This window comes from Eucyclogobius newberryi, unplaced genomic scaffold (genome assembly GCF_026437365.1).
Source record: "Eucyclogobius newberryi isolate DKJ021-1_F unplaced genomic scaffold, fEucNew1.0.hap1 SCAF_7, whole genome shotgun sequence".
NCBI lineage: Eukaryota > Metazoa > Chordata > Actinopteri > Gobiiformes > Gobiidae > Eucyclogobius > Eucyclogobius newberryi.
In genome coordinates this window covers 35531058-35553100 of record NW_027316389.1, presented here as the reverse complement: position 1 = coordinate 35553100, position 22043 = coordinate 35531058, and the positions used below count along the sequence as shown (strand labels likewise).

General features: G+C 40.3%; 1 protein-coding gene across 1 annotated transcript in view; it reads right to left on the bottom strand.

Annotated features, from left to right (window-relative positions):
• The window catches only part of kcp (kielin cysteine rich BMP regulator), a 51003-nt gene that overhangs the window by 14359 nt on the left and 14601 nt on the right, over window positions 1–22043 (bottom strand). Inside the window, exons 10-39 of the mRNA XM_072434633.1 lie at window positions 20786–20865; window positions 20627–20712; window positions 20457–20547; window positions 18921–19020; window positions 18747–18832; window positions 17825–17918; window positions 16902–17051; window positions 16712–16818; window positions 16060–16153; window positions 15677–15850; window positions 15518–15600; window positions 15335–15428; window positions 14302–14484; window positions 14063–14233; window positions 12506–12679; window positions 12340–12422; window positions 12174–12264; window positions 10504–10586; window positions 10225–10398; window positions 9484–9663; window positions 7803–8064; window positions 7628–7710; window positions 5568–5661; window positions 2263–2436; window positions 1707–1789; window positions 1281–1401; window positions 1097–1179; window positions 931–1030; window positions 763–851; window positions 18–120 (exon numbers count right to left, since the gene is read on the bottom strand). Coding sequence (XP_072290734.1) covers window positions 18–120; window positions 763–851; window positions 931–1030; window positions 1097–1179; window positions 1281–1401; window positions 1707–1789; window positions 2263–2436; window positions 5568–5661; window positions 7628–7710; window positions 7803–8064; window positions 9484–9663; window positions 10225–10398; window positions 10504–10586; window positions 12174–12264; window positions 12340–12422; window positions 12506–12679; window positions 14063–14233; window positions 14302–14484; window positions 15335–15428; window positions 15518–15600; window positions 15677–15850; window positions 16060–16153; window positions 16712–16818; window positions 16902–17051; window positions 17825–17918; window positions 18747–18832; window positions 18921–19020; window positions 20457–20547; window positions 20627–20712; window positions 20786–20865 — 3570 coding nt within the window. The remainder of the gene's footprint in view (window positions 1–17; window positions 121–762; window positions 852–930; window positions 1031–1096; window positions 1180–1280; window positions 1402–1706; window positions 1790–2262; window positions 2437–5567; window positions 5662–7627; window positions 7711–7802; window positions 8065–9483; window positions 9664–10224; window positions 10399–10503; window positions 10587–12173; window positions 12265–12339; window positions 12423–12505; window positions 12680–14062; window positions 14234–14301; window positions 14485–15334; window positions 15429–15517; window positions 15601–15676; window positions 15851–16059; window positions 16154–16711; window positions 16819–16901; window positions 17052–17824; window positions 17919–18746; window positions 18833–18920; window positions 19021–20456; window positions 20548–20626; window positions 20713–20785; window positions 20866–22043) is intronic.

The window sequence follows — 22043 nt, the reverse complement described above, 5'->3', positions numbered from 1 at the left end:
TTTGTGCTGGTTCTTACCTTGACAGACAAGACAGCATTTTCCTGGAATCTTAACTGTTTTTTGACCTCCCGGGCAAATGACTGATACACACTCTTCAATGCTGCACTCAATAAAACCCAACTGTGGGGGGAAAGAAGGGAAAATGGCTTCATAGATGTATTTTAATTTTACATTATTTATTCAAAAACACAATGGAGAAGTGCAAATGACAAGCTCTCTCTGTTTTTCAAATAATTACTTTGTTTGTTGGGATAGAACGTGTGGTAAAGGTTTATCATTGTTTTACATTGGTCAAGATAGGTAGGTAGTTTGGCAATTTTTTTTTTTACATTATAGCAAGTAGAGCTAAGCTCTCTAAGAACAGAATTTCTCTGTCTATGCCATTAAAAAAGCAGTGACAATTTATATTCAACAGATAATTGCTAGGTAACAGTTGTAGAATTACTTCTACCTATGTCACATATGCTGTCCAACAGGAAATACAACTATGTTTCAATAAAATTGTCAATGTGCACATAAACACTTTTAATGCAAACTTAAACTGGAAATTCCTCATTTGATCAATTAGTTTAATGGAGAAATGAGCAAGATCCTGATCAAATGTACATAAGAATGATAATAAAAGAAGTAACATTTAAAAAAGTAGGTGAGTGATAACTGAGTAATATTAACCAGTTTGGGTTTATTCTCAGGTGCTCCACTACAAAATCAACCCAGGGATATATTAACTGCCCACTTTTCTTTAATATGAATAATTCTCACATTACAGGTGCAAGTGACACAGTGGTCATCACTGTCGGTCCAGCTGCTGCCGTTGGCCACTTGTCTACCCTGGCCCTCAATCACACAGTCTGCATGAAACACAACAGCCTGCTTTAACACAGATACACTCCTATACAAAGCAAATACAAGAATGATATCTCACTGTACCTTTACACACAGGGCAGCAGGAGTCTGGGGGCGTGACCTGCTCAGAGGGAGGGCAAGTGAGGGAGGGGCAGAATTGGTGAAGGCACGTCCATGTCAGGTCCTACAACACAATGTACAAATTTTTTTTAGGTCGAATTTTAAAAGTACTGGAATGACTTTGCGTTACCTGGCACTGGCAGATAAAGCAGGGGTCATCTGTGGCCAAAACTTCATTCCCAATCAGAGCCGAGGTGCAGTTACTAAGAGGTTCTGCAGTGTAAAGATAAAAATACACATATATTCTGTAGTAATTTATCATTTTAGAAACAACTGTAATAGCAGTGAAAAGCAGATAAAACTGTGGTTCTGACGTGCACAGACGGGGCAGCAGGAGTCTGGACCAGAGAAGTGGATGTTGCTCTTGGGACAGTCCACCAGGCTGGGACACTGCTTCTGGTAACACTTCAAATGTTGTTCTCCATCAGGCATCACCTGGAGGACAGCATGTAAAGACTGGCTGTGTTTTGACATGGGTCTTGTGATCTACAGCAGCGGTCCCCAACCGTTTTTCTTGTAAGGACCGGTGCAATCAGAATATTGGGGCAGGGCCAGTAACAACAGCGTAAAATGTGTACAAACCCTTGATCTAAATATTTTGTAATTGTCTTACATTCCTTTGGGACAAAGCAATAGACTAGAAAACAAAAAAAAGTACATTTTAATATTTGTGTGCCACAGTAGCAGATGGCCCACGGCCCGGTGGTTGGGGACCCCTGTTCTACAGTAAATATATCTACCTCACAAGTGCAGATCTGACAGGGGTCATCTGCCGGATGGAAGCTCTCTCCAGGACCATATACTCTGCCCTCAAATATACAATCTGGTTAAAACAATAGGAGTTTATTAACAAAGAGAGCATGTTTCAAGGAGATAAAAGCTGTCTTTTCCACCAATCCATCCGATTGTGTTAATTTAAACAAAGAAGAGACAAAATGAAAACAGAAAATTATGCATGTTAAGTAGAGCACACATCAATATCAGCTGTCACAAGGGTCTACCCTTCATCTCCAGAAGTGCTGTTTTTAGGTTCACTCATCAGCATCTAAATCACCTTCATAGTAGACTGAATATGCTGATCCTTAAAAGCTAAAATTCAGCTATATTAATGACTATTTAGCAAGAAACCATTAAACAGGTGTACAAAAGCACATTGCATAGTATATGACTTATAAGAATAAGTTCTAATATATTTTAACTTGTAAATCAAGCCAAAGGACAAGAGAATTCAATACAGATGCAAAGTGCAATATTAACTATACCTAAGGATTTAAATATAGGTCAGTGAGATGTTACCTGCGCAGACAGGGCAGCACTCCCCAGGCACACTGATGAAGTTATTACAGGGGGAGAGGCAGCGGACCTCAGAGCAGGTGGTGACCCCGTCCACACACATGCAGGTCACACAGGGAGTGGAGTCTGCAAACCAGCTGCTGCCTTCAGGGTGTTCCGAGCCCATATACATACAACCTATCAACGTCATTTAAGTCAGGATCGGAAGTATTGTGATTGTGATTAGATGTTTAAAGTAGGATTCTGTTCACAATGCCCATTGTAAATGACTCCAGGAGCATTGACTTCCTATAAGTGATCTGTTCTTCTGTATCTACCTACCTGCGTTGCACCAATGCAATTTCCCCATGTGGGACAATAAAGGAATATCTTATCTTATATGAGAGACTGAAATATGGAATCATAAATACGGCTGCAACTAACATGATTTTAGCTGACACATCAATTTATATTGTAAATTATGTGAAAATGCATTTCAAACAAATATTACAAATTATAGAGACTATGAGTTAAAGGTGGTATGGACGATTTTTTCCAGCAAATCATATTTCCTCGTGGCGTGGATAAATCATTTGTCCTGCCACGTATCAATCATAAAACGCACCTACCGCTCACCTGCAGCCGCGTGCGGTTCGTGCCCACGTTTCCGCGTGCCTAAGCGCATGGATCTATCATAATATAGTTCCCTCAGTGTACGGGGAAAAATGAAGACGGAGAAAGACAGTTCGAGCTGACGCAGAAGTGGACAGAAATCTACGGGAGACGAGCGATGCGATGCGCTCCGTTGCGCTAATAAACAAACGCACGTATGTGTTTTATAGTAGAAAAAGCTTCAGTTGTAGTCATCTGGACTCAGTTTGAAAAAATAGACGTTTCGACTCTCATCCAAGAGTCATTGTCAATAAAAGAATTTAGCTCGAGAACTCCGATATTTATACTCTTCTGTGGTAAGTCCAGCCCATTGGGCGGAGCCTTCCTGAAGTAGAAAGAGTTGTTTGTTTCAACAGAAACTCCCCCCTTGTATCTACCGAGCAAGCCTATTCAGAATCTTAATGGGCTATTAGAATCCTCTTTGTCTTTGTGAGACCCTGGCTCAACCACCCTGAGTACCTGATTAGCATCTAAATGTCCTTGTCCTGGTCCTCTACCTTTCCAGGGGTTCAGTATTCCATTATAGATACCAGGAAGATTGAATCTGAGCCCTCCATTTCTGTTTAAAGAAGGTCTTTCTTTTTTAACAAAAATAGCTTCCTTGACTCCTCTTTCAAACCATCTTTTCTCCCTGCTTAAAACCTTCACCTCACCGTCTTGAAACGAGTGATTAGAGGCTTCAAGATGGAGATGCACGGCACTCTGAGGTCCTGAACTTGTATTTCTTCTGTGCTGATAGAGCCTCTTGTGTAGAGGCTGTTTCGTCTCACCTATGTAACGTTCTTTACAGCTTTCTTCACTGCATTGGATCGAATAAACTACATTGCTCTGTTTTTGAGTCGGCAACTTGTCCTTAGGGTGAACCAGTTTTTGTCTTAAAGTGTTTCCTGGTTTAAAATAAACAGGCCCACCAGCTCAGAGGGCAAGAAGAAAGAGGAAAAACATGTCCGAAATGCCCTCTCAGCCTGTGGTTACCCGGCTTGGGCTCTCAACAGAGTGAAGAGAACCAAGAAGCAGGACAAAAGGGAAACTGAACAGAGAAGGAAGGGTGTTTCTATCCCTTATGTGTCTGGCCTGTCGGAAAAACTGCAGAGAATTTTTAGACAGCACGAAGTCCCTGTTTATTTTAAACCAGGAAACACTTTAAGACAAAAACTGGTTCATCCTAAGGACAAGTTGCCGACTCAAAAACAGAGCAATGTAGTTTATTCGATCCAATGCAGTGAAGAAAGCTGTAAAGAACGTTACATAGCTGAGACAAAACAGCCTCTACACAAGAGGCTCTATCAGCACAGAAGAAATACAAGTTCAGGACCTCAGAGCGCCGTGCATCTCCATCTTGAAGCCTCTAATCACTCGTTTGAAGACGGTGAGGTGAAGGTTTTAAGCAGGAGAAAAGATGGTTTGAAAGAGGAGTCAAGGAAGCTATTTTTGTTAAAAAAGAAAGACCTTCTTTAAACAGAAATGGAGGGCTCAGATTCAATCTTCCTGGTATCTATAATGGTATACTGAACCCCTGGAAAGGTAGAGGACGAGGACCAGGACATTTAGATGCTAATCAGGTACTCAGGGTGGTTGAGCCAGGGTCTCACAAAGACAAAGAGGTTTCTAATAGCCCATTAAGATTCTGAATAGGCTAGCTCGGTAGATACAAGGGGGGAGTTTCTGTTGAAACAAACAACTCTTTCTACTTCAGGAAGGCTCCTCCCAATGGGCGGGTCTTACCACAGAACAGCATTAATATCGGAGTTCTCGATCTAAATTCTTTTATTGACAATGACTCTTGGATGAGAGTCGAAACGTCTATTTTTTCAAACTGAGTCCAGATGACTACAACTGAAGCTTTTTCTACTATGGAACACGCCTGGACGAATGAGGGATTACACCGACACACGTGTGGTATCAGTCCGCACGGGGGAGTGCGCATGCGCACTTCCGCCTGCGTTCTCAAATCGCCGAAAAATCGTCCATTGTGCCTTTAAATTGATGAAAACATAAGAAAATGTTCAGACATTCTTTTTAGACATTCTGATTAAATAATTCCACTTCCTTTAAAATGAAACATCTTCTTGCATGTGTTTTAGTGTTTCGAGCCCATATAGTCTAGATAACGAATAACAGTGATTAAAACAGTCAATAATGACTTTATTGGTTGATTGATTCGACCAATCATTGCAGCCTTACTGATAAACTAATCCAAGAACCAATGTTTGTAGTGGTAGAAACAGCAAGATTATTTTTAAATAGTAGTAGCCTATGCTGCAATTAGATAACTGCACTAACTCAAATCTTGATCCGATCACAATATATTGTGCAACCTCCCCAACAGCAGACTTTAGCAAAATCTGCTTTCCAAAATGTGATCTGTTTTGAGGTTGACCTGTCCTTAAAACATGTTGTGTCAGTAAAAAGTTGCCAAAATCTCAAAGGCAGTGCAGGGCTGATTTAATTATAGTGCATAGGATCTTACAACTATTATGTCCTTACTTTCAGTATCGCTACTTGTACAAATGAGTGGATAGGAAAAAACTATGATGAAACTGCATTATTGTAACATCTGTTCTCAATCTCAAATATTTTGCTATGACATCACAGGACACAATTTACTGCAATCCTATCACATTTAAGCAGAATAATTCCATTGTTTTACAGCTCACCTTTGCAGCGGGGGCAGCAGGATCCTGGGTCAGTCAGCTGATGCAGACAGAGGAGTTTGGGACACTCAAGAGACACGCAGTTGATTTCACCGGCCTACATATATGAGAAATTTAGGGAAAGGACAAAATGCAAAAAAAGACCCTATAAAAGTACGTTTTTGTAACCAAAATCATTCTAAATTCTGGAATGGAGGCAAAAGTGAAAGGAAACATAATGTGTTTCCAAAGGAGAAATTGGAACTAACCTCAGAATATATAAGAGAATATATATAAGAGAATATATATATCAAAAAAGGTGGGTTTGGCAAACAAAAACCCTCCAGATACACTACTACTACTATTACTACTACTACTACTACTACTACTACTACTACTACTACTATTACTACTACTACTACTACTACTTCTTCTACTACTACTACTACTACTACTACTACTATTACTACTACTACTACTACTACTACTACTACTACTACTACTATTACTACTACTACTACTACTACTTCTTCTACTACTACTACTACTACTACTACTACTACTACTACTACTACTACTTCTTCTACTACTACTACTACTACTATTACTACTACTACTACTACTACTTCTACTACTACTACTACTACTACTACTACTACTACTACTACTTCTTCTACTACTACTACTACTACTACTACTACTACTACTATTACTACTACTACTACTACTACTTCTTCTACTACTACTACTACTATTACTACTACTACTACTACTACTTCTACTACTACTACTACTACTACTACTACTACTACTACTACTACTACTACTACTACTACTACTACTTCTTCTACTACTACTACTACTATTACTACTACTACTATTACTACTACTACTACTACTACTTCTTCTACTACTACTACTACTATTACTACTACTACTACTACTACTTCTACTACTACTACTACTACTTCTACTACTACTACTACTACTACTACTATTACTAATACTACTACTACTACTTCTTCTACTACTACTACTACTATTACTACTACTACTACTACTACTTCTTCTTCTACTACTACTACTACTACTACTACTACTACTACTACTACTACTACTACTACTATTACTACTACTACTACTACTACTACTACTATTACTACTACTACTACTACTACTACTACTACTACTATTACTACTACTACTTCTTCTACTACTACTACTACTACTACTACTACTACTACTACTACTACTACTACTACTACTACTACTACTACTACTACTACTACTACTACTACTACTATTACTACTACTACTACTACTACTACTACTACTACTACTACTACTACTACTACTACTACTACTACTACTTCTTCTACTACTACTACTTCTTCTACTACTACTACTACTACTACTACTACTACTACTACTTCTTCTACTACTACTACTATTACTACTACTACTACTACTACTATTACTACTACTACTACTACTACTACTTCTTCTACTACTACTACTACTACTTCTTCTTCTACTACTACTACTACCACTACTACTACTACTACTACTTCTTCTACTACTACTACTACTACTACTACTACTACTACTACTTCTTCTACTACTACTACTTCTTCTACTACTACTACTACTACTTCTTCTACTACTACTACTACTACTACTTCTTCTACTACTACTATTACTACTACTACTACTACTACTACTTCTTCTACTACTACTACTACTACTTCTTCTTCTACTACTACTACTACCACTACTACTACTACTACTACTACTACTACTACTACTGCTAATAATAATTTAAAAAGATAATAATAATAATCAGAACAATAGGTCCTCATGGTCTATAGATTATATAGATTATAATCCTTGTATTTATAGTGGTCACTGCAGGGTACTTAAACGTTAGTTATGTCATGTCAAGTCTAAGTCTTTAAGAAAGTTTATATATTTTCAAATATGTGTTGTTTTGTTCTATGCATATATTTAATTATCTCAAGGCAGGCTAGACAGCATTTGGCTGATCCACAAGGAGGCACTGGGTCTATACATCATATTATTCAGACCGTGCAGGTGCAGCTGGAGCATGGGTTTGAGCTGGGCGTCCATGTCTGTCCTTCCCTGTATTTCTGCTGCTCTGATATGCAAACTAAAAGGAAAATATTAGACAAATGTATGTGAATTTGTTCTCAGACATTTGCACAAAACAAATAAAATACGTGGAAAGGAACATGTATTTACCTGGGCATTCTGGGCAGCACTGTCCAGGCTTGAAGACTGATTTAGAGCAGGCCAGTTTGGGGCAGAGTACGGGTGAACAGGTGACTGAACCCCGGACACAGGTGCAGCGCTGGCAGGGCTCAGACGAGTTGAAGCTGACCCCCTGAGGATGGATCGCTCCCTTGTACAGACAGGAATCACACACAAGGCAGCAGCTGTCTGAGGGTACTGGGTGGGAGCACTGAACAGGACAGGGCCTCTTCTCACAGCTCACCACCTCATTCTGAAAGTCATGAAGTAATGAGGCTTAACATGTATAAACATGTATAATATACCATGCTGGTATATTTTTCATTCTGGCTATTCATATATTTTGCTCAACAACTCACTTTGGAGTGGTATGCCAAATATATGCTGTAATTAGATCCCTGTACATAAAACCATTTAAAAATAATACAAATGATAGGCACTGGCTTTTTCTAGAAAAAAATAGACAAGTCTATAATCAATCATTACTTAGTAAGAGTTGGTGTAAGCCTTCATTTGTCCAGGAGTGGTCCATGGTTCATGGCAGAAAATATTTCAATGTTTCAATTTCCATTTAGTAATTTTAGATAGATAACTGCCTGAAAATCTAGAGTTTAATCTACTTCAGAGCAGTATAAATTATTGCCTCTCAGACCAGTACCTTCAGATTGAAAATTACTTCCAAATGGCAGTCGAAACATCTTGATGTCAAAAACAGTGTCCAGCTAAGGGATCATCTCAAAATAGGTTGAAGCTTAAAAGACAATTTTTTTTCCGTCTCTCTCTGGAGAGAAACGTTTTTTACGCGTTGCTAAAACTATAGTAGCTTGATAGATAGACCCTGCTCACCTCTAGTCCCTGAACATGCTTTGGTATGTTTATCAGTAGAAGTTATGAACTCTCCAAATAATGTCACCTGTCGCTTATGTTTGTTTACTCAATCCACATGGTCCACGGGCCCTACGACCATCCCATTCAACCGAAATTGTGAGATGACCACATTGAGATAGTCTCAAGATGAGAGTGAGAAACTCATGTTTCTTGTCAAAACCTGTAATTGTCAATTGCCTGAGTTTAGACCTTAGACGTGCTGTCAGAATGACAGAAGCAGTTCACGTGCTTTCGTCTCGGTTTGTGTTGGTCCTTCTTCCGGGCAGTGCGTAGGCACGTTACTAGAGCAAAATCTCTTGATCATTTGCTGCGCTGCGTCTTGCCACAAAAAAGCTTTTCCAACTTTTCTGCACCAGCCGCGTTGGCAACGGCGACACCCGCCCCGCTCCCCCGCGCGGGCCACGGCTTGCCGTGCTTCCCGTACGCACCCGCAGTGCTCCCCGTACGCACCCGCCACGCTCCGCCCGCACCCGCCCCCTAATCTTGGCCTAATGCTCGTTGCTGATAGAGTTTTTTTAGCATTTCAAAACAGTTACTGCCACAACGATGTATTGAAGCTTCAAAGCAACAAAAAGACGAAATGGAGAAATGGAGGTCCCCCCCCGACGAAAAATATTACGTCTTTTCAGCTTCAACCCATTTTGAGATGATCCCTAACAACATTTGAAATCTTTTCTAAAATACTCAAGTAAGAGTGGATACAATAAAATAAAATCATATGTAATGGTGTGTTTCCAACTAAGACATCAATGTTTAAAGTCACAATAATGGGTGTGGTGCTGACCAAACAGGAGCAGGTAGAGCAAGGGTCAGAGGACAAGCTGAACCTGGATCCATGCAGGTGTTCTCTGCCCTCATGCACACAGTCTCCTGAGCAGAGGTGACAGCATTCTCCGGGAGGGGTCACTGGACGCTTGCAGGCCACTGTGGGACAGGATACATGGGCACAGGCCACTGCACCACTCTGGAAAGAAAACAAGCTTATGTTAGTGATGTTAATGAGTAGTAGTAAGTTCTAAGATCAGGCAGACATACAAGACTTACTCTTGTCAAAACTATCTGTCCCCAAGAGGTTTAATATTTCACTGAGTTTCAATTCAAATCTAAAGTATCTTTTGAATACAGAAAAACCTCAGAAAATCCTTAAAATCATATTTGATATTTTTGACGCTTTCCACCCATTTTCTCATAGGTTCTCTTGAGAGCAATAATTTTACTGCAGGGCTGAATGATCGCCAAACGTTTGGTCTTTCCTAAACAGATTATACATGTTTTCCAGATCAGAAGTAAACATCAGCATTTTGATTTTTCGAGAGCGTGAAATGAGGTAAGGAGTGGGGTGAGACATTCTGCTAATTGTGCTGTCCAGCACCATTTAGATATTTGTAAAAAAAAAAAAAAAAAAAAAAAAAAAGTTAATCAACAGTTGGCCAAGACTCAATTTAATTAACTACAGGTTGATGAAGTCAACTTCCTAAGTCCTCCCTTTGAACTAGTAGAAAAACGAAATAAGGCAGTGAGATACCAGACAAGAGCAAAGCTGGCAGCGGTCAGTAGGATGGGGAAACCTCTCTCCACTGTAACAGTCGCGTCCATAGTAGTTACAGCCCTCACATTCCCCACAGCCACAGGAGTCCAAAGCAGGGTGAGGGCAGGACACTGCCGGACACCTCCTCTCAGCACACTCTACCTCTCCTTTCTGTGAAACACAATACTACATCCATCAAGTCGCACACACCACCTCTCCTCTGTGTGAAACTTTCTGAAACTAAGAATAAGAATAGCATGCTTGTGCACTCCTTACCCTGCATGTACACTCTTGGCAGTCTTCATTTCCCCTTGTCACAGTCTGGCCATCAAAATAGGTCAACCCTTGGTACAAGCATCCTTTGAAACAGAACACATTAAATAATTTATTTAGTTACACATTTATTATGATTCAATGCCAGGGAAAAGCAAATGTGATGCTATTCATTTTTAAGCACTAAGGTGCATGTTAAGCTTTGTATTAATCACTGTAATCATCATTTCATTCCTACTGCCCACCAGAAGTGGTTCTTGACGCACCGCCTCTGGCAGTCAGTAGACATGAAATAGAATAGACTTGTGGGTGATCCATTTTGGGTCAGTTTCTCTAGATTTAATTAAATTCACAGTCAAATTATCTCATTCATCAACTCATCTGTCACAGCCATCCCTGCTCAGCTTGGCTAATCATCTCTTAGCAAGCACATCCTGCTTCCTCCAGCCTATGGGCAGCTGGCGCCAAATCTAAAAGGACAGCTCTGAGTCGCCAGTTTGCTTTCAGCTTGTGCAACCCTACTCCACCCCATCACCACCTCTCCAGAGCGCTCACTAGTCCGCAAATTTCCGCATGTTCATTTATTCTTGCCTGCCTAAGTGCTAGTTGTATGAATGAATCATTAATTATTTGGATAATTCACTGGATCTGTCAGTCCAGGTTGAATAAACATCAGAAAGCTCCTTATAACTGCTTGTATTAGTATGATATCAGCACATTATTACATGAATAAGCATAAATCAGTCAAATCAGTTTCTTGTGCTATTAGCCCTTAGCCATACCCAATAAATACTAAATAAAACTGAATTACCTATAAATCTATACCACCAACATGTGTGCAAATTAGCACCTAATTTGATTGTAGCTGTAGTGATTTTGGACATTACAAAAATACATTTAAGTGAACTGAATTAATAAGTGTACCCTATAATAAAGTGTTGCCATAACCTTTCAGGTGGAGGGTTTTCCACCTGCTTATCTCCATGACATGTTATTGTTTTACCAGGTATGTTCCACAGTAAGATATTAAACATCTCGTTGCAGGTTAGATCTGTGAAACTGTAAGAATGCATGTTTTAAGATAAGGTTTTTTTCACAATTAAAAAAACATGCAAGCAATAAGTTAATATGCCATAATGAAGAAAATTCCTGATAAAACATAACATCGCCATGAAGACAAGCAAGTGATGGACCTTCAATATCAGAAAAGTTAAAGGACACATTATAGACAATATCTGTATTGTTAATGGCCTTTAAACATGCTCTTAAAACGTAGTTTGAATTTGCCCTCTCATGTTTTAGATTCGAACTTCAAATAATTGATCTTCAAAAAGCACACATTATTTCAGACATTTCCCACATCAAGAATTGAGTCAGAGCGCCATCTACTGGCTGCAGAGGGAAGTACATTAGGGGCATAAACAAACTAAGCTTGCCCTAGACATGTTTATGTACACACACAGTTGTAATGAATGTTATTTGATGATAGAATGACTCAAGACTTAAAATTGTGTCTCCAGGGTTCTTTGTGGTTAGAGGGGGGAGGATTAATCAAATAAGCATGATAATACAGCTCCAGGTATGTTTTTGATTGGGGAGAAATGTTACAACATGGTTGAAAGCTAAAAAAAAATTCTGCATAATATGTGAGTTCATAATTTGTTGCCTTTTACCATCGCACACAGGGCATCTACATAGGTCAGGAGCAGGATGAGGACAGTACGCAGGAGGACAGGTTTTCCGTTCACATCGCATTGACCCACTCTGTAAGAAGCATGATACAGATTCTTAATTAGACCCTCTTTTCTTCAAATATAGAACAAAAGTAAAAGTCTTTACCTGGCAGGTGCACTGGGAGCAGGGGTTCTCTCGATCTGGAACAGTCTGGCGGTTGCTCAGCACTGCACCATTGTAGGAGCAACCTAAGAAGTGTCAATTCCATTCATTGTAAACGGTATTATGTTAATTAATAGAGATAATGAAAGATGCTTTAGTTTGTGCTTACGATCACATGCTGCACAACACTGTCCTGGGTCTTTGTACGGGTGGCTGCATTCTTCATAACAAGGAATTCTGGTGCAGGCGACCTCGCCTCTATAGCAGTGACACACACTGCAGGGGTCATGGTCATCAACAAGTTCAAAGCTGTCGGGGTATTCTCTTCCTTTGTACAGGCATCCTAGAAGAGAAAAAAAAGTCTCTTTCCTACTTGATTCAATCTTTTTTCATCTTTAATTCAGCTTTGAATGCATTTGAGAGATGAAACTACTTGCAACAGCCAAATAAAAAAAGCTGGAACATGTTTATCGATTAATGGAAACTAATTTATTATTGAGATATGAGCTGCAAGATTAATTGCAATTGAATCAAAATTTCAATGGATGCAATTAGCCAAAAAGGCTGCAATTTTGAGTATCATAAAATCCACCACTAAGAATCCTGTAGAACTTGTAGTTTAGAACAGTACAAGGTTGGAAATACAGTGTGTCAGTTCATGTTTTAGTTTTCTTGTCAATTCTCCTGGATTTGTTTAAATAGTTTTTAAACAAAACATTCTACAACTAAAACATGTAATGCAAATCTAATCGCAATTTTTATATTCAATATTTTTCCCGAATTGTGAAACCGTATGTAAACTGAATGTAGTAATCAAATATTTGCTTTCTGGACTATTCACAAGCTCCCTGCCATGTGCTGATAAAAGAGGGTTTATGACTTGGACAAAGCAAGAATTACATCAAAATGACAAAGGAACATGTACATTGAGTATTTTTGTTTAAAAAAAAAAACATTTTCTGTTAATGTACTCCTGTAATGTACTTCATCAGGGTCAAATTTAGTAAAAATACGATATGTATGTACATTTCGTTTTGTAAACAACGAATCGATTAATTGAAAGAATTATTTCTAGTTTGACTAACTAACAAACTTCAACGCCCTGTACCAGATTTGAACCATGAGTGAGTCCGTTTGAACCACATGACAGGAAAACAACTGTCAGAATAGCCACAGGCCGTGTTTCCAAATATTTCTCATCCAACAACTAACTTGATTGGCTGATCTTGATCTTTGCTTCCATTAGGGTTTTTACAAAATAAATATGGCCCTATATTGTTCAGTCTAATTTTCTTTTACAAATATCTGCCTCTTCAACACCCTTTATAATGTAATAGGCATTTTCTTTAACCAGAAAATATAAGTAGTATTAGTCAGGCACAGGCCCTTTAATACTTACTTGCACTTCATTTGGTGATGAAACCTTGCCACAGCTCAGGTTTAGTTCTGGCTTAATCCATTTATTAAATCTATCCATCTGATGAAAATTGTACTAAACCTGAACTAGATCAGGTGTCAGGACTAAACAGGACAAAAACAGGACCAATTAGGTCCATAATTTATGACCAAATAACAAATAATAGAAGTACGAAGTTTAAGGTTCAGATGATGTGGTGGCAGGACTTATAATATATTTACTTACCAAGATAATTCAGTTAAACTGCACAGTAATAATTTCTTAGTCACAGAATTAGATATGTATCTGAAAGCCTGTGTCAATAATCACCATCACAGGACATGCAGCAGCCTCTCTGCACGGGCTGTTTACAGTTGGATGGGGGACAGCGCTTCTTCTCACAGAGCACAGAGCCGTGACGACACGTGCACTCGGCACAGGGATCTGACGTGTCATCCCACGTCTCACCATTAGCTCGCTCTGCTGCATTAAACCAACAACCTAAAGAGATATATTATTTTCTAGTTTAGAGTGGACAGGTTTTCAAAAAGTTGGCGCAGTGAATGTACCGTCACAGCTTCGGCAGCAGTCTTGTGTGATTGGATGAGAGCAGGAAGCAAAGGGGCAGGGTCTGCGCTGACACTGGATGGTTCCGTTGGTGCAGAGACATGATTGACAACTGTCCGTTGGGTGGTAGAAGCGCTCAGAGTGTCGGTATGGGCGATCTTCATATGTGCAGTGAGAAGGAGGAGCTGGATAAACAAAGTCCTTCATAAATATTACACCAATATTTATATTCACATGGCATTGCATAATTATAAAATATAGTTGATTAGAGGTGCTCTGATCAATCGGCCAATCATGATCTGCTAAATGGTCTGATCCAACGTACTGATCACCCTTTGCACCGAGGCCCTAATATTTACTTGTTTATGTAGATTACTGCGCAAGTACAAACAGCAGTGTTGTTTAAGTTCCTTATGAAATCCTCCTGGTTTAAGCGCTCTCTGATGTCTGCGTTTTATCACAACTGCTCTCACGTGCTCCAGGAGCAGACCATGACATGGAGCAGCCACGTCGTGTTCCTGTTACACCCACGGACCTATGGGCTCACCTGCATAACAAAAGTTAAGAGTCTCATATGTTGGTGTATTAGACATCTAAAGTATAAACGAAGTGACGCATGCTCAGCATCTACAGGAGCACAGGCTTCACTTGTCCACAGGTACGAACACACTGGTGATTTAACTCATCAAAAAGCCCCGATTTAATGTGTGCCTTAAATGTAAATAGAACAAAGGGTTTGTGAAACCTTATCTTTTGGAGAAATATGCTCTTTTATACTAGGGCTGTGTTCTGCAATTGGAAAGTTAAAATAAATATCACATGACTTTGACAAAGTTGCGTTTTAGAGTGGCCCCTCCCGCTGCTCTTCTGCATCTTTAAGCCTAGATCATTTTTTTCTTTTCGCCTTACTTGATCATTTGAACCACTTTGCAACAAAGCTTGGTCACAGTTTTGACACTCCCACTGTAGACTGACTATATGTTTCTTTTCCACGCCTAAAATTGACAAATCGTAACTCACAAAAGTTTCTCTTACCTGGACACACTGGGCAGCACTCTCCAGGTTGAAGACCAGGGTTGGAGCAGTGGAGTGGAGGACATCGCTTCTTCAGACACTGCACATTTCCATTCTGTTACAACAAAATAAAAGGGTCAACAAAACTGTTTATTCTACAAATATGTAGAATGATTGAATATGATTTCTTCCGCCAACGCTCACAGTGCAGAGACAAGTGCGACACTTGTCTGTTGGGTGAGGAAACTCCTGGCCATTACTGTACTCCTTCCCAGCATAGCTACAGCCTAAAACAGGACAGAGCTTTTATTCTGAATGTGCAGTGCGTTTAATGCATGTCAGTATATCTGACCAGTGTCTCACCATTGCAGATGTTGTTGCAGCACTGTCCCGGCACAGGTGCGTTACAGTGAGAAGCTGGACATTCTCTTTTGTAGCAGTCTGTTTGACCGTTCTCGCACTTACACTCCTCGCAAATGTTAACTGGGTTTGAGAAGGTTTCTCCATCCACAAACACATGGTTCTCAAAGGAGCAGTCTGTCGCAATCATAATCAACTCAAATTATTTTTCTCTAGGTTTAATGTAAGCCACCTCTCCCATTAATGGTTTATAGGCCTATGTTGCAACTGATATTTTTTAAACATACTCTCAAAACATACACCAAAAAAATATATAAGAAGTGTTTCATTGTGAGTTAATCTGCTAAGATATCTGGGAGGGCCCAGACATGATTCACATGATTTACCTGGACACTTTGAGCAGCACTCCCCTGGTGGTATGGATGGGTTAATGCAGGTGACTGGAGGACAAGCTCTCCTCTCACACTCCACAGTTCCACGCTGAGAGAAGAACATTTCATAATACTACAGTATATAAGAGAATCCTACCTTGATGCCCAAAAATACATAACCAATAATAAGCCTATCCCAACAACAATCGACAATATCAGGTACTCTTTATACTAGGGTTTTTCAATATTCTTTGGGTGGTGGCACACTTCCTTTTAAAGATGACTTACTCCATCCACTAAAATGTTTTCAATAAATAACGTCAATGCCACTGTGCACAATGTATTTTTCATTGGTGGTTGTTTTGGTGTCTTCTCTGGTTCAGAGGTTGGCTCAGGCCATTCGAAAATGGCAAATAAATAACATAAATAACACAAAAGAATCCTTCATTTGTCCATGAGTGATCCGCAGTGAAATGCGTTTCAAAGAAATCTGTACAAAGTTTTTAAAATCAAGATGGATAGAAGTTTCTTATAAGCTAAGTCTTGGCCGTATAGAAAAGCAGGAGTGGCTCACATGTGTTTGTGATTTTTGCTGAATACATACACTGTTTGACATATTTGTATACGCAGAGAAATATAGAGAAGAGTGTAGTGATGATAGACTCACCAGACAAGTGCAGATTTGGCAGGGTTGTTCCGGGCTTGTAAACCTCTGCTCGTTGTTATAGATACGATGGTTGTAAGTGCAACTGTCGCAAACTGGACAACAGGTGCCTTAAAGCCGAGATGCAGAGGGGTTCTAATCAAAACCTAGCTGTGACTAATAAAAGGTTATTGTGTAGGACCAGTATTGTTACCAGTGAGCTTTGTGGGATGCAAGCAGTCAGTGGGAGGGCAGCGGGTGTGAGTGCAGCGGGTTTCACCGTTCACACAAGTGCAGGAGGAGCAGGGGCCCACGGGATGCCACTCAGATCCCTCCTCAAACTCCACTCCCTCAACAACGCACACTGGTATGAGAAAGTAGAAAATACTGTAGACACATACTTTATGTAACACTCCACTAATGCATGTAACAGAGATAAATGTGTGCCAAGAAGGAGGAAAGACAAATATTTCAAAAGGTGCACTTTGCAAAAGTATTATTGCTTTGCCAAGAATGTTTGATAGTATGTGGTTGAAAAAGATTCTACATTCTACAATAAGCAGTTTTGATCGGTAATTTGGTTGTGTCACCTACTCGCAACCTACTCCATGGTTGGCCAGAAATGTTACATAGTGCAGTTGAATTTACAAAATACTGAGAGACTCAATAAGATCATGAACAAGGCTGGACATGTTGTGGGGGAAAGTGTTGTGTCGCAGAGGAGGATGTTCAAAGGACATCAAGGACTATTCAAGACACAGTGTGCTGGTCAGCTGCCAGAGCTCGTTCAGCATCAGACTGTTACTGCCACGCTGCTCCATTGAGAGAAATCATGCTCAACTCTGTGCTATCAAATCCTATTTGCAAAGTCATTTCACTTATAGAAACATGTAAATGTTGAAAGGTACTATTTTTTTATAGGTTGTATATTTAGTTTTTACTGAGATTTATTGCTGTTATATTCATACTGATATTTAAGTTTGGTTTATTTATTTTTGATTCTGATTAAGTAATTCTGATTCTGATAACTGAGGTCTAGAATGTTTCTAAGGGTGCGTTCACACGTTTCCATTTAATCTGCACTACAGTCCAACGTTACCTACTTAACAATAGGTGCATTTTCAAAATGTGTAATACCTTTGCAGATGGGACAGCAGTGTTGTGGGTCAATTATGGGATTGGAGCAAGACAATGGAGGGCATTTCTCTTGATGACAGTTGACATTTCCGTTCTAATGCAATAGGAAGTAAATCGGTTAATTCCATTTAATCAAGGTAATTACCAATGACACTCACAATATCAAATGTTTGTGTTATGACTATTGTGAGAAAAAACATAACAATTTAACAATTATTCATGACTACTGATACAATGACCAAAGAACAGTGAAATAATTCACCTTATTAATATAGTAGATTACAATTCCTCTAGTCTGTGACCAACTTTATGAGTAAAGTAAAGTTAATCATTCACTTTATTATTATTATTTGTTTAGTTGGTGGGGACAGTGCATGTTGATGAACATACATGACACCCATGCTGTAAACACGCTGGATTTCCATCCGTTGTCCCACATTCACTCTCACAAACACTCTCATTCATACACCAGCATACATGGCACTGAAGGAAATATGGGTGAAGTGTCTTTCCCAAGGACACATGGACAGTATGCACTACCGCCCCCTGGCACCTGGCATTCCAGCAGCCTCCCATCCAACTACTAACCAGGCCATCCCTGCTTAATGTCAGAGATCTGACGAGTTAGTATAACCGCGTAATAATATGTAAATTAACATAAACAACCATATAAAAAAGCTTTACACATTTAAGTTTACTTTTAAGTTTAAGTTGAATTAAAATAACATACTGCCACTTTAGAAATGGTACAGGATTATCGATTAACTGAATAATGTTGACATCCCTACACAAAAGTATTCTCTTTGGAGCATGTTTCACAAATGACGCCCTTTGTACTGCACACACTCGGGTGACTTTGATAGCCTTCTCTGTGGTCTTCGAAATGAAAGAACATTCCTTCCAAACTAAAGTGTGGACTTGCCTTACAGGTGCACTGCAGACAGGGCCCATTGCCGGCTGGGGTGAACACGTTGCCGTTAGCATACACTCTCCTCTCATACTCACACTCTGCACAGCAGGCATGGGAAGAGATACTGTTGGTAATGATTACTGTATATAGGTTTTTCTGTTAGGATTTGACATGAGCAGCACTGACCCTTACACAAGGGACAACACTGTCCGGCAGAACGGGCAGGATTGCTACAGCGCAGAGGGGGACACGATGAGGCCATGTGCTCACACGAAACCTGCCCTGCCTGACACGAGAGCAGAGAGAACAGGTCACTCAGGCATCAAAGCTTATTACAGGGACAGAGACCAACTGTAGATACTGCAATGTAACTGTATTGTATGTATTGCATATGAGTCAGCAAAGAGTCAGTCATCTTCAATCCCTTATAATTATTAAGAGAAAATATAGACCTATAAATGTACATTACAAATCAAGTCAAATTAGTTGACTAGTCAGCGATTATCTTTTTCAATTAGTCAACTAGGTCTGCTATTGGCAGGGAACACGCACGTTATTGTAATTGAATAGATGTTTTTCGGTAATTGTACTTTTTTGAGTAGATTTATAAATGTGTACTTGTATTTGTAAATTAATATAATTTTAGTCATTTAATTGTATTAGTTACAATAAAAATCACTATCTAAGTCCCAATCGACCCAAAGTACAGCTGCCAAAACGCACAAAACATTGCTGCAAAGCCACTAACTACTCTATTGAATACAGTGAGGTGAAATTCTAAGCAGGGAGAAAAGATGATTTGAAAGAGGAGTTAAAGAGGCAATCTTTGTATAAAAAGAAATTCCGTCCTTAAACAGAAACCAGGGTTTAAGATTCAAACTTCCGGTTGTTTATAATGGAGTTTTGAATCCCTGGAGAGGTTAGACACACAGGACATTCGGATGCTAATCAGGTACTCAGTGAGGTGGGAGTGAAAGCCAGTTCACAATAGGAGGCTGATAGCCCATTAAATGGCTGATAAATAAAGAGGGTTAGTTTCAAATGAAACCAAAAACACCCTTTATCAGGTGGGTACTCAGAGTAGGATAAATATCTGAGTTCCCGGTCTTGATTCGCAGATTGAGAATGACTCTCGGACGAGTGTCGAAACATTTTGTTTTTCCTAAAAACAGAGTCCAGGTGACTACAAATGAATCTTTTTCTACAATAGTCTGAGAACTTTTTTCGTTCTGTTCTTTTCACTTTTACTTCCCAGTCCCAGTATAATTGAGTACATTTTTCATGTCATGTAACTGTATTTTTACTTACAAACATTCAGTTCTCTCTCCACCACTGATTGGTGAAAATCTGAAATTGTTTATTCTTTTTTAACTTTTTGACTCAATAATGCCACTGTCTTTATTAGAGTCTGTATAGTCCAGATAACGATTATAATTATCAAAATACAGTAAAAACAAGCCATGCACATATACTGGATAGAATTGCGCTTGCATGTCAGTGTACCATGATTAGGAAAAAACATGGAAAGTTGAGATAAAAATTATATTTCAACATTTCTTGGAGGTAATACTAAACTAAACTAAAGCTTTAGTTCTGGTTAATGTAATGCCGAATTAAACTAAGATAATTTGACTAATTTCATATTTTTTTCCATTAAAATCACTTGAGTCGTTTTCAAATACAGCTCAAACTTCAACTTCTAAACATAGCCCCTGTACGCACAGAGCAGTGGCACTGGAGGCAGGCGTCTCTGGTGGAGCTGAACTTCTGTCCTTCTGTGTACAGTTGAGCCTCATACTCACACTGATCACAACTGTAAACAAGTATAACAAGTATGTTTAACTTAAGTGTGAAATAATGAGCTCCAGACTCCAGACACAGCGCAGACGCACCTCTGGCAGCAGTCTCCCACTCGATGCACTGGGCTGGGACACGACAGCACAGGGCAGGGGAGAGGGGAGCACCGCACGTCTCCATTCTGAAAGCAGTAACACTTTTATAGAGCTTTTGTATTGGGAATAATACGGTGATGGAATTTAATGCAGGCCTACCAGACAAGTACATTCCTGACATCTATCACCAGTAGGAATTGAAGCACCATTGGGGAAGTCGTGGCCATTCACACCACAATCTACGATAAAACAGGGTAGTGGGTTATTGTTATTGTTTCTAGGCCAGTCACAATAATTACTATATCCACTTATCACTCAATAAATTAAAGCTGGAAGTACATTTTTTGGGGCTCAGTATTTATTGTTGGTATATTTTCTTTGTCTCCTCCTTGAACCGACACCTTAACGTGGTGGAGGGGTTTGAGTGCCCGAATGATCCCAGGAGCTATGTTGTCGGGGGCTTTAAGCCCCTGGTAGAGTCTACCAAGGCAAACAGGTCCTAGGTGACGGATCAGACAAATATCGGTTCAGAAGCCCATTATGATGCATACAACAGCAAGGCCAGTTACGTCGCCCGGATTTGCGTTACCGGGGCCCCATCCTGGAGCCAGGCCTGGGACGGGTGCTCGACAGCGAGCGCCTGGTGGCTGGGTCTATCCCCACGGGGCCCGTCCTCCCGTGGGCCCACCACCCGTAGGAGGATCCATAAGGGGCCGGTGCAGAGTGATTTGGGCGGCAGTCGACGGCAGGGGCCTCGACGACCAGATCTCCAGACACATAAGCTAGCTCTGGGGACATGGAATCTCACCTCGCTGGGGGGGAAAGAGCCTGAGCTTGTGCAGGAGGTTGAGCAATATCGACTAGATATAGTCGGCCTCACCTCCACGCACAGTTTGGGCTCTGGAACCCATCTCCTCGAGAGGGGCTGGATGCTCCACTTCTCTGGTGTTGCCCGCAGGGAGAGGCGGCGGGCTGGTGTGGGCTTGCTTATAGCCCCTCAGCTCAGCCGTCACGTGTTGGAAGTCACCCCGGTGGATGAGAGGGTCCCTACGCCTTCGAGTGGGGGTCAGGTCTCCCACTGTTGTGGTGGCCTACGGGCCGAACAGCAGTGCAGAGTACCCGGCCTTCTTGGAGTCCTTGGGAGGGGTACTGGACAGTGCACCAACCGGGGACTCCGTTGTTCTACTGGGGGACTTCAACGCCCACGTAGGCATTGACAGTGACACCTGGAGAGGGGTGGTTGGAACGGCTTCCCCGATCTGAACCCGAGCGGTGTTCAGTTATTGGATTTCTGTGCTAGCCACGGATTGTCCATAACGAACACCATGTTCAAGCACAAGGGTGTCCATCAGTGCACATGGCACCAGGACACCCTAGGCAGGAGGTCAATGATCGACTTTGTTGTCGTGCCATCTGA